Consider the following 13,097-nt stretch of genomic DNA (forward strand, 5'->3'; position numbering starts at 1 on the left):
GTGTATATATTTATTTTTTCACTTTCAGCCTATGGGAAAGTATTTCTAGTTCGTAAAATAAGTGGTCATGATACTGGAAAGCTGTACGCCATGAAAGTTCTAAAAAAGGCAACCATCGTGCAAAAGGCCAAAACCACAGAGCACACGAGGACGGAGCGGCAAGTCCTGGAGCACATTCGGCAGTCGCCATTCTTGGTGACGTTGCACTATGCTTTCCAGACGGAGACCAAGCTTCATCTAATTTTAGGTGAGTGTCGCTGGCTGGCTGGCTGGCTTTGCACGAAGACACTTTTCCTTGGGCAGCAACACTCTTAGGCTTGGGGCAGTGACTTCTGTCACTGTGTGGCATGTCCTTGAATGTGGCACACTGCCAGCCTAAAGGAACAGATCTGCTTCTATTTCATGCTCCATTGTGGATCTTAAGGCACAGTTGACTCTTCCAGGGTGTCTGTACCCTGGGCTGGGGGCTTCATTTCAAATGCAAGCAGTGTGTGCCTTAGGCATTCTAAGAAATGCATAGTTTGGGGATTTGTGGAAGCTAGTAATGGGAAAATTTTTAGATAGAGGAAAAAAAGACTTCTTAGACGTGCTTTGCATTTCCTTGTTAAACAACAAAAAACCTGCCTTATATAATGATTGCCATTGGTCAGCCACTAATCACCCCACTGTCCACCCATGTCTTTTGCTTCCTGAATAGAATTCAGAGTAGGTTCTGTACAGCCTTGAGAACCATGCTCAGCACACGTTTCCAGGTTGTTTGGCAGAGAAGCTGAACCAGCTTTAGTTCCTACTGCAGTGAATAGCAGAACTTGTAGCTGGGGAGTTCACCTGTTGCCATTTTGGTCCTGTGCTTGTATCAGTTTGCATTTGTGGGTTACAACTCCCTTCTAGAATCATGATGCAGAGTGGATGAGCTAGAATTTCATGTGGTGCTCTGTAAGCTTGAGCTATTTCCCGAAGGCCCACAGTGTGCCAACCATTATGCCAGGTGCTGCCTGAGGTGTCACTGACACTACAGGGACACTGTGAGATGCCCCCGTTCAAGATCTCAAATTCTAGAAGCTTGAAAACGAAGATTAAAATGCAGGTCTGATGCATTGCAAAGTCTGTTTGTCTCCTGTTTGCTAAACAGTGTTGTTTGTATGCTTTGATTATTGACCATAAAAATTCTTATTTTACATATACAGCAGTCTTATTGAATGCTCTCATTTTGCAAATTATAGTTTTGTTAATGGTACATCAGAATAGTTTTTGATCTGTGAGGTTACTCGACTGACTCTCTTGGTGGTGCCTACTGTTACTCATGGTCTTGTCTTGTACACGTATTGGGCACAGTCTCTCCTGTCTTGCTTGTGTGTATCATGTCCTAAGCCTCTTCAGTATTCCCGTCTGCCACAGGTTGAGTCACTGTCATTTGGTCCGTCATTCTGTTTCCCATATGTATCTGCTGTGTGCAATTATACTGATTTTTAAATTTGAATTCCTTTAATATTTTCACTCCGGTGATTAGTAAGAATGTTGTAGGGACGGCACATTTTCACACAGTGGTTTCAGACATTTTTGGCAGCAAGACTTCCCTCAGCTGAATACATAGCTGCTACAGTGGAAAACAGAAAGGAGAGGCTGGCTGGATCTGGTCTCGAGGGGCACTGAGCGTTTCCAATTTATTGCTGTTCCTCACCCTACATGAATTTCTGAGGAAGCCTGGGGAATCTGTGATGACTGTTTGAGATGTGATTATCTTGTTTGAGCTTCTCCCAAGACAATAAACTCATCAAAGGAAATTCATGTGCTGAAGGTCATGCGAGACAGAGGCTAGTCAGATCCAAAGCTCCTGGGGTGCCCCCATAATCTCTGCCTCTGTGTGTGTGTGTGTGTGCTTTCATGCCCCCTCTTTGTGTTCTTTTTTCCTCTTTCATAACTGTACTCAATGTGGTTGTTATTGCAAGTAATGTAGTTTGTGTAAATCAGGCTTTTAATAAAAAAAACAGTGAGTGAATTACATTATATTGGATTAAGAAATCATGGTGTTCTGTCGTGCTGCTTTGTTCATCATCATCTCTCCACATGAACACCTACTTCTTTGGCCAGCTTTGGAGTGGAATGTGGCCTGGACCGCCTGCCTGTCTTCTGGCGAGGGTGGGGCATTAGAAGGCATGCTCTGTCTACGGCCATACCACCCTGAATGCACCTGATCTAGAAGGCATGCTCTTCTGTATGCTTGTATGCGGTGGTTGTTATGAGACTGAAGGTTTCCATAAATGTAGAATAAAACTTTCTTATAAGCTGTTTTTGTGGTCCTGTTTGTGGCAATGCTGTGGCAGTGCATGCTAGGTCAGCCTTCCGTATGCCACGCCAGGTCCTTAGGCCTGTGTGAGTCTGTTGGGGCTACCGTAACAGGACAACACAGCCTGGTGGCTTAGGGAAGCATGTCTTTTCCCAGCTGCAGTACATGGAGGACCGAGCTCAAGGAGCCACCCCTCCTTGACTTGGAGATGGCCCAGCTCTCCCTGCCTCCCCAGTTCACCTCTGGGTGCCTCTGCTGCTGCTCATATTAATGCAAATACTCCCCTGGTGCTCTCTGCCTATAAGACACTAGTCAGACTGGCTTAGATCCCATCATTAGGATCTAAGATCCCATCATCAGATCCCCTCCTAATAGCTTCATTTTACCTCCACTCTAGTCACATTATGGAGTACTGGGAGTTAGAGCTGCAACAAACGAGTTTGGGGAAGATACAGTTCAGTCTTGTAAAAGTCCCTAAAAGTTTGTTAATTATGTTTTATCTAGTGCTATTGTGAGGCTGTAGCAAGAATTGTCATGTGTAGCTCTTTGGGATTCAACTGACCCTTTGTTGACTAAATAAATCCTATTGAGCCAGTGTTGCAGTATAGCCAATTAAGCTGCTTATGACAACAACATCTCATATTAGAATGCCTGTTTAAGTCCTGACTGCTCCACTTCCAAACCAGTTTCCTGTTAATGTGCCTGGGCAGGTAGTAGCTGATGACCCAAGTACTTGAACCTCTGCCGTTTGTGTGGGAGATCGGAATGGAATTTTTGGTTCTTGGCTTGGGCCTGGCTCATTCCTGAATGTTATGGCTATTTACGGAGTGAATCGATGGCTGCCCCTTTTCTCTGCATTCTGCCTTCCAGATAAATGAGTATTTTCTAAAACTGGACCTTTTATTGTTAATTGCATGTTTAAAAATTTATTGTTTTTATTAGGTATGTATTTTTTTAATTGTGAAAAATGAGATTAAAGGATGGATTTATTTTGGTACAGAAGATCTGAAGTCCATAATAGGCACTTCTTACCAGCTTTTTTTTTTTTTTTTAAAACATTCATTTTATTACAGCCAGATATACACAGAGGAGGAGAGACAGAGAGGAAGATCTTCCGTCCGGTGATTCACTCCCCAAGTGAGCCGCAACAGGCTGGTGCTGTGCCGATCCGAAGCAGGGAACCTGGAACCTCTTCCGGGTCTCCCATGCGGGTGCAGGGTCTCAATGCATTGGGCCGTCCTCGACTGCTTTCCCAGGCCACAAGCAGGGAGCTGGATGGGAAGTGGAGCTGCCTGGATTAGAACCGGGACCCATATGGGATCCCGGGGCTTTCAAGGCGAGGACTTTAGCCGCTAGGCCACGCCGCTGGGCCCCTTACCAGCTTTTAAAACTGCCTTCATATATATGCAGAAACAAAATAGAGGAGAGCAGAAATAATCAGAACACTTTCATTTCTTAGAGTTTACCTTATTATACACTCCTTTGTTTGTACATGAGTATATCTTTCTAGATGTCTTGGATTATATGTCTCTTATAAATATAAGATCTTTCTATAGATATTATTTATAATAGTTTTTCAGTTGGTGATTGTATACCTTTCCTGGCCAGTAGATTTCTACTCCCTGTAATACCTGGTTTTATAGGTCCTTTCTAGAATATAATGGCACCATGTAAAACTTAGTAGTTTAGATAATGACGTATTTTCTCACAGTTCCATGGATAATCCAGGCATTCCCTGCTGCTTCAGCCTGTGCTCACTTATGTGGTGTTGGGATAGTTTGGCTGGGGTGAAAGGGCCAAGGTCCTTATGTATGGCAGTTGCTATGAGACATTATCTACGTGACTTCTTTTCCTCTCCATGGGGCCTGTCATCCTCCAGGGCAGAGCAGCGTCCTCCTTGCATGGCAATTCTTTTTGTACTTGTATTTTCCCTGTTCTTTTTGTATTTCTTCACAGTGCCCTGTGCCATTCTACTGGGCTCTGAACTGGCTCTCTGTGGCTGGGTCCTGTGTTTCTTCTTTCCAGGCTTTTTTTAAAAAAATTTTTATTTTTAAGTTTTATGGTATAATTCCACAGGGTCTGGGATTTCTGCCCCCCTAACTCCCACCCCCATGACTGATTTTCCCTGTATTATTACAGTAGTATAGTATTTCATAAGCAGTACCAAGTCCATCAGTCTGTTATTTAAGTGTGCCCCGACTTTGCTGGTACGGATAGTGTCAGACAGTCCAGCATCCCAATGCCTAGATATGTCCAGGCTTTTCATATGGTGATATTTGAAGAATTGTCTTGCACAGACATCATTTCCCACTTGTGTTGAAAAAAAAAAATGTATGCTTGATTTTTGGAAAGGAGTTTTCTGTGTCTATATTTTTGCCATTTGTAATTTTGCTAAGTATCTACCGTTAAAGCTGCACCATTTTATACCCCCATCACAGTGCCTGCAAGTGCCTGCCTCTGCAGAGCGTGTTGTCACACTGGAAAATGTTTGCCTACCTCTTCAGTGAGCATCACTGTGGAGTTACTTTTCATGTTATTTTTGAGTGAGGCTCAGCATTCTTTCATATGTTTAAGGGGCTTTTTTGCATTTTTTCTCAGCATTACCAGTTTATGCCTTGTGTCCATTGCTTTCTGCTAAAAACTCCACTTCTGGGAGTTTTTAGATTAAATGTTTGTAATATGCATTGTAAACATTTCCCTAGTCTTTTTAGAATTTTGTTTGTGGTACTTTTTACTGTACAAAAAATTAAGTTTGTATACAGTGGAGTTTTTTGTTTCATTTTAATGGTATGTGATTTTGAGTTATACTCTAAATGTATAAAGGTGTTCACTGGGTTTTTTTCTTAGTGCTTGCATGGTTTACTTTTGCATGGGGAGCTTTAATCCATGTGGAGTTTTTACCGTGACCAAAGGAACTGCGCTCTTCATACACCAAAGTCTCTTACATTTTGGCTGATAGTTTGTCTATTTTGTTAAACTTGTTGAATCTTGTTCTGGAACCATAGTGTTTTCATTTACCAAGGTTTTATACTATGTGTTAATACCTGGTACACACAGTCCCTTCCTCTTTCTTTGCTGCTGTTTTTCAGAGCTTTTTTTGGAGGACTCTTGTTGTTGGCTTACTTTTGAACATATACTACAGAATCAAATTGCCTGCTTACAGAGGAGAAAGAGATTATGGTGTTTATGTTGGGATTGTTTTACATAAAAAATAATTTAAGGGGGATAGACATTTGTGATAATAGTTCTTCTTGTTCAAGAACATGGTATGTCTTCTCATGTTGAAATCTGTGACCTGGCCCCAAGAGTTTTTCAACATTGTTCATCCTCCTCACGTAGCTTGTCAATTAATCATAAACTTTGTTTCATCTGCTGCTATGGCAAATGAAGTCTTCTCTCCCACTCTAACTTCTAACTAAAAGTTGTTAGTTCCTGTACAGTAGTTTTCTCTATCGTTGTCTTACTGCTTCTTCTTACTTCCCCACAGTCCTTGTGTCTAGCCCCTGTCCCTCACCGCCTGCCGCATCCTGTGTGGTTTGGTACATATGATTTTCTTTGCCTTTTGGTTTTGCTGAGCAGGTCATTGACTTTTACATCGTTTCTTGTTTTGGGAACAGAGGAGTTGTGGAGATTTGGGTACAGGCTGCCATGATACCCCTGCTGGCATTTGTGGTTCACTTTAGACTTCTTACAGGGCTTTTGCCATTGGGATGGAATTTGCCTGGTTGATACAGGCTCTTCCAAATGATATGATTATTATAATGATGGTGTTATCTCACAGAGGCTTACCTGCAACACTGGCTGTTAGTGGCAGGTGATGGAGTATACCTGGATATCTATCAGAATTATCTTTGATTGTTTCCTGCAGTTGGTTTTACTGAGTTGTAATTGCCTTCCATTCACCCATATTCAGTCTATCATTATCTAAGTCAGCAGCACCTTTTCTGACCACTATAGGGACTGGGCGAGATTATTTTAGGCATTACAGGCATCAAAGTCTCTTTGATCACAGACACTAGTAAAGTAATGGACTTGGTGGGATTCTAACACAAATTTGTTTACAGAAGCAGATAGTAAATTCCATTTGAACTCAAATCTGTAGTTTGTTGCCACCCCCCTCTTCCCAAGTTATCTCTTGTAAATCACTTTTGTTGTTTTTTCAGTTCTACAGCACTAGAATCTTTTTAGGCTTTGTTTTCCCAGTCTTATAACATGGACACCATAGCTCCTTTGTGGGTTTTGTGTCCTTATGTTTGGTACAGAAACAATAGAATTATGAACACATTTTCATCTTTTCTCTTTTTAAAACTCACTGTTATTTCAACAATAGTGGGAGGAAAGTCTGTGTGGAAAAGGACCTGTAAAAACAAATTTTCCTCTTGCTGTTCTCTGGTCTCTGTAAGTGGTGATTTTTGTCAAAACAGCTGCAGTAAGCCATCAAGTGCATCAGTGGAGTTCCTGAGACGCTGGGAAGCAGCTCACACAGTGCCTGTCGAGATGACGCCTCCTGTCACCATCGGTGGCAAGTGCCACTCTAGCCTGTAGACAGCAGTGTCATTGGGGATTCATCCTTGAATTTCAGTTGTCACAGTTTTATGTTGGAATATTAGTTGTGTCAGGATTTGCAAGGATCTAGAGACTTGTGGGGACGAAAACAGAGGCTGCGGCTGCCTCACTGCCCGGCAGTATGATGGAGTGGACAGTAGCTGAAGGGACTGCCTCACGTTTACATAAATATGACTCATTGCAGACTGCAGCTATTCCTAGTGAGAACTTCACGATGCTTTTTGATAAGCTGGGGTGCTAGTACAGAAGGTGCTATTGGAATGTTGAACTAAAAGCAAAAGGAACAAAGGGAGAGGACTTTGACATTTGACGTTATAAACAAAATGACTTTCAGATGTGAATGTAATATGAGAGAGGGTTGTGGTCATTAAGGATTGAGGTAGCAGGGAGGAGGAGGCGAGGGAGGAAATGAGAACCAGCATGTGTGGGAGTTCCTGATCATCTGAAGGCCCAGGAAAGTTTGTACAAATAAGTAAGTGAAGACTAAGGTTGTCGTCTGATTCATGAGGACATGTGGAACCTAATAACAGTTGACTCTTTTTGTTTTTAAGGATGTATTGATTTTGAAAGGTGTAGGGACAGAGAAGGATAGAAAGTTTCGTCTTTCTCCTCTGTTTAGTCCCACACACGTGCCGCAGCCAGAGCTATGCCAGGCTGAAGCCAGGGACCAGGAGCTCCATCTGAGGCTTTCACATAGGAGATGGGGCCCAAGCATTTGGCCATCACCTGCGGCCTCCCTTGTGCATTTACACAGAAAAGCTGAAACCGAACCCAGCACTCCCGTACAGGATCTAGACCATTCCACCATGTCAACGTGGCCACGCCAGTGGTTGATTCTTTGGAAGGTACCAGCTTAAAAAGAAATGTGACAGAGTGAGCTTGTAAGGGAGTTTGAGATGGAGGGAGATTAGTCAGAGAAGCAGAAACAGGTGGGATTTTGGAGAACAGGCAGAGGAGGACTCTTCCTGGGAGGCAGGAGTTGTGGGCTTTCTGTGTGCACACTGTCCCCTTGAGCTTCACCCGGGGACTTCCTTGCCAGGCTTCCAGCATACTGAGTCACACACTGATACACAGGTGTGGCTTCCGCTGCCCAGCAGCCTAACAGAAACCCCTTTCAGTAAGGTGCATTAGCTGGGTGGACATTATTTAAAGAAACCTGATGGTGAAGGGGAGAGGACAGAGACCCGCAGGGCCCAGGGAGGCTTTCCTGTGGCAGGGAGCCTGCGGCTTGGAACACTCACATGGTTCGTGCGATTTTCATGTTATTTTTGTGCTTCTCTGAGACGCAGTATCAGAGGGCTTCATCTGGCACTCAAAATCCCACATCATAAAAATCTTTAAAAGCGAGTTAATTGCACTGGAATAAAAACCAAATTTCTCTGCAATTTTAAAACTTGCAGATTGCTTGAAAATATTAATTATGTAAGAAAATTTCTCTAGCTTAACAGTGGCACTGTGATTAGTACTAGGAGAGTACTTCAATTTTTGTTTTTAAAAATTTATTTATTTGAAAGAACACCAGAGAAGGATAAACAGGGGGATAGCACGAGAGATCCTAATACTATTTCATGGAATTATATGTTAACTGTGGATAAACCTTGAAATTGTGCCTATATTTGAGTTTGGCCAGCATAATTTGAATTTTATTTTTAAGTCATTGTCATTAAATTTGGTGGTGTTTTCCAATTCTGTGAATTGTAATTGGTGCCTGTGAGTAACAGCAGCTATTAATTGCCATTTCATCAGTGTCTGCAATTTAAAAAAATGTCACAGAACTTTTGGAAAATGGAATTAAGAGATAATTTAAATGTTCCATGAACTTTTTGAAGCCCTCTCATATGTATAGCTCAGCCTGCTTCCTCAGTAGCTCATTGATTAGTCCTGGTGACAGTTTTTTATGGGAGTGGTGTAATTTTTTAATATTCTTAAAATATTTGAGTATTTTAATGTTTTTAAATTTTTTTTAATATTTATTTATTTTATTTGGAAAACAGATTTACAGAGAGCAGGAGAGCTAAAGAAAGATCTCTTATCTTCTGGCTCACTCACCAAATGGTTGCAGTGACCAGAGCTGAGCCCATCCAAAGCCAGGAACTGGAAACTTAAGCAGAGAGCTGTTTTGGAAGTGGAACAGCCAATGCAGGTGGAGGCTTAGCCCACTATATAGGCACCAGCCCCTATTAATAGTATTGTTGCAGATATAGCATATAAGCCATTTTATTGTAAAGATAATTATGAGACAAATTATGAAAATACAAAAATTCCAAATGGGGAGTCTAGGGTAGAGGAAATCCCCAAAGGTTCCAGGCCACCAAGAGCAGCATGTGGAAGCCCCAGGTGACTCCTGTCTGTGCACAGCTCTGCCCCTGTGGATTGACTTCATTGCATGGTTTTCAGACGCAGAAATTGGGAAACACCTAGGGTGTCCACTGAGTCTCCTCAACCCTTGCCAATCCCTCCTTTTTCTTGTTCTCAGTCATCTTGCACAGAGCCAGGATGTGGTCACTCCTCTGCTTAAAAGTTCCCCTGTGCCTTCGTCTCCTTAGACACAGTTGACACTGAATAGGCTTTGAGCACACCCTGGCCTGGGTCCCAGCCTGTCCTCCCCACTCAGCCTGTCTCATGGCTGGTTTGCAGCAGCCTTCATACTCTGCCCAATCTCCTGTGTGCGTTCAGCCTTCACTTCCAGTTACATACTCAAGTACTACCTGAAGAACTACTCTGTGTGTTGGTGATCCCTTGATTGCTCTGGCTGTCTGCCATCCCCATAATTGTGAGTTGCTTGGTGTAAATGTGCTGATGTGGGTTAAGTGTTTATACCACCCAGGCACATGGTGGTTCATCAGTATGGCTGTGCCAAATGAAGCCGTGGGGTGGGCGTTGTAGTGTAGCAGGTTGTGCCACATCCCATGTGGGGAGCGAGTGTCACCTCTTCTTGCAATCCAGTTTCCTGCTAATTTGCCTGAGAGGCAGCAGGTGGTGACCTGAGAACCTGAGTCCCTGTCATCCACAGGGACTCCTCGTCTCAGTATGACCCAACCCTGCCTATTGTAGGCTTGGGAGAATGAACTAGCAAGTGTCTCTGCCCCTCCGCCTTTCAGAAAGTAAATACATCTTAAAAGTTAATTAAAATAAGGCCTAGAAAAGTATGAGATGAGACTAGAACATCTTGTGCTGGAGAGAAACACAGTGCAATAACGGGGGCAAGGAAAAGCTCCTCCTTAGAGCAGAATGCCAGCCTAGAAAGAAGGAATTATGGAGCTAGAAAATCCTCACTTGATGCTGAAATGAGGGGGTGATGGTTTGATGCCCAGCAGGATATTTTTACATAATCTTAGTTCATCTCCCCGCAGCGTAGCAGCTGATTATAGAGGGAAACATAGTAACTTCACAGTGGAAAGGTCTGGCCAGCACACCTTCAGCTAATCCGTGTTCATGGCATGACCAGAGTTAACATTACTGTGAGTAAACTCACACTCTTGCTGCATGACTGGTCCTAAGAAGGGTAAAGTCCCTGCCTGCTGTGTGTTCCAATAATGTACCTGCACCTAGGCAAGAGAGAACGTCCTGGAAGACCCAGAGCAGGCCCCTTCCAAGATCCCAAGATTAGGGCTGGTGCTGTGGCACAGTGGGTTAAGCTACATACCAGCATCCCATGGGGATGCCAGTTCAAGTTCTGGCTACTCCATTTCCAATTCAGCTCCCTGCTAATGTACCTGGGAAAGGAGCTAAAAATGGCCTAAATAGGTAGGTCCTTGCATCCATGTGGGAGATCAAGCATAAATCCCTGTATCTTGATTCCAGCATGGCCCAACCCTGAATATTGCAGCCATTTGGTAATTAAACCAGTGGAGAGGATTTCCCTTTCTTAAGTCAATAAATAAATATTTTACAAAAGATAATTTCAAGACAGATAGGCTTCTACACTAAAGTGATCTATTTCTAATGCAGCATATGAACTTAGACTTCTGGACTGCAAAATAGTAGCTAGAAGGAGTGCAGTTGGGACAGATGCCAGAGTTTGACTAGGTTGTTATATATGGAGGTAATAGTTTGGGCATTTTATAATTATATTATTTATTTATTTGGAGGTTAGATAGAGAAAGTGAATGAAAGAGAGCCTCCATTTTCTGGTTCACATCCTGCAGCGGGGACTGGATCAACCCAGAAGCAGGAGCTTTTCTTGGGTTTCTTACATGGCTGGTAGGGGTCTAGATACTAGGATCATCTGCTGCTGCTTTTCCCAGGTCATTAGTAGGGAGCTGAATTGCAAGTGGAGCAGCCGGGACACGAACTGGTGCCCCCATGGATTGCTGGTGTCACAGACTTTGGTTTTAGCCACTAGGCTACAGTACTGGCTCTAGTAGTGTTTTTTGTTTGTTTGTTTGTTTGTTGTTCAATCCTGGTTAAACATTCTGATATTGATAGATTATATTGTGATTATACCAAAGAATGCCCTTGGAGTGGGTGTTACAACACTGCATGTTAAGCTACTGCTTGGGACCCCACATGCCATATTGAATTGCCTGTTTTGAGTTCTGACCGTTTCATGTTTCTGATCCAATTTCTTATTGATGTTATAAGTATGTGGCCCCCATCACCCACCAGATGGAGTTCTTGGCTCTTGGCTTTGGACTGGCAAGCCAAGGCTGTTGCAGGCATTTAGGGAGTGAACCATCAGAGGCATTTACAAGTAGAGGTGCACAGTTCCTCTTATGTTTACTTATAATTCAGGAAGAATAAGCATGTATGTAAACAGGGAGAGAGAGAATGCTGAAGAAAATGAAGCCAAAGTAAACAGTGGGTGAGTTTTAATAATAGGCAATCAAGAACTCCTCATACTGTTCTTACAGGAGTTTTTTGTGGCTTGAAATTGTATCAAGATAAATAAAATAAATAAATAAAATAAACAAAAGCCACAGATGAGACCTTGTGGCCTAGGAAGCGTGTCTTCCCCAGGCTGCCTTCAGGAGCCACTGTGCAGTGGAACGGTTCTCACCTGCTCTCCCAGACTGCAGGCAGGGAACAGTTCCAGACCACTCTCACGCTTCCCAGGGCAAGCCAGTGGAGCAGGAGTCAGTGTGCTTTTTCCAGAACAGTGTTATTCAAGTGTGTAGTTTCCTGCCTCTCTCTAACATTGTCCAACGTCATAATAGCACATCGAGAAAGAAGCGTAGATTCCACATCTGGTGCTTTGTGTTTAGTTCTCAGAAGTGAGAAGGGTGACTTCATCCACAGAGAGCCTGAGGTTCCGGTCTCTGGCAGGAGCCACAAGCAGAGCCTGCTTCACGTCTGTCAACTTTAGCAGACACTGGACTAAGATGGGGACCGACCAGGGAGCACGAAGGAGCTATTCTCAAGGTTAACAGTGGTTGTGCAGGTAAAGCCAAGTCCATTTGTCAAGAAAAAAGCTCTGGTCCACTAACACAGACTGCAGGCTACAGCCTGCAAGGTCCAGGCCATAAAACCTGTCATGTATAATGTTAGCTTGGCATATTCTAAAAGAAAAAAAAATAGTTTGAAGTGGAAATCTCAGTGTACTGGAGGAGTGCTTGCAGAATACCTGTGGTGGTGATAAGCCTGCCAAAATCTAATTGTTAAGTGGGCATAGAAGGCAGCCCAAGCATATGACCACATCCACAGAATAGTTGGCTGTAGGACACTGAAGTATGTGAAGGAGAGAACAGTTATGACATTTTTTGGGGGCCCGGCGGCGTGGCCTAGCGGCTAAAGTCCTCATCTTGAATGTGCCGGGATCCCATATGGGTGCCAGTTCTAATCCCAGCAGCTCTACTTCCCATCCAGCTCCCTGCTTGTGGCCTGGGAAAGCAGTTGAGGACAGCGCAAAGAATTCTGACTCTGCACCTGCGTGGGAGACCTGGAAGAAGTTCCTGGCTCCTGTGCTTCAGATCGGCATAGCACCGGCCATTGAGCTCACTTGGGGAGTGAATCATCAGATGGAAGATCTTTGTCTCTGTCTCTCCTCCTCTCTGTATATCTGACTTTCCAATAAAAAATAAGTAAATCTTTAAAAAAAAAGAAAGACAGTTTTTCGGACATTGCCTGGTTGCCCAAGGAGCTGCTCCTGGTAGTTGACAGTGAATACATGCTGGCAGCGGGAAGGAGTGACTGTGAGCGCTTGGGTGAAGCCATGGCTAAAGCCACTGCCTCCTGGATCTGATTGCTGTGGGCTGTCCTCACTCTCAGTGAGATACGCAGTTCCGGGTGGCTGAGGTTCCCTTCC

At 43.5% G+C, this 13,097-nt stretch overlaps 1 protein-coding gene across 5 annotated transcripts in view; it reads left to right on the forward strand.

Moving 5' to 3' along the window:
* RPS6KA5 (ribosomal protein S6 kinase A5) overlaps nucleotides 1-13,097 on the forward strand; it is a 149,361-nt gene that overhangs the window by 78,340 nt on the left and 57,924 nt on the right. For 4 of the 5 annotated variants that reach the window (XM_058655576.1, XM_058655575.1, XM_058655574.1 and 1 more), the window contains one exon: nucleotides 29-247. In XM_058655576.1, coding sequence (XP_058511559.1) covers nucleotides 29-247 — 219 coding nt within the window. Of the gene's footprint in view, nucleotides 1-28; nucleotides 248-13,097 lie in introns of those variants that run through there. The other variant, XM_058655578.1, reaches the window with a different exon arrangement.

Source organism: Ochotona princeps, chromosome 26 (assembly GCF_030435755.1).
Source record: "Ochotona princeps isolate mOchPri1 chromosome 26, mOchPri1.hap1, whole genome shotgun sequence".
NCBI classification, from domain to species: domain Eukaryota; kingdom Metazoa; phylum Chordata; class Mammalia; order Lagomorpha; family Ochotonidae; genus Ochotona; species Ochotona princeps.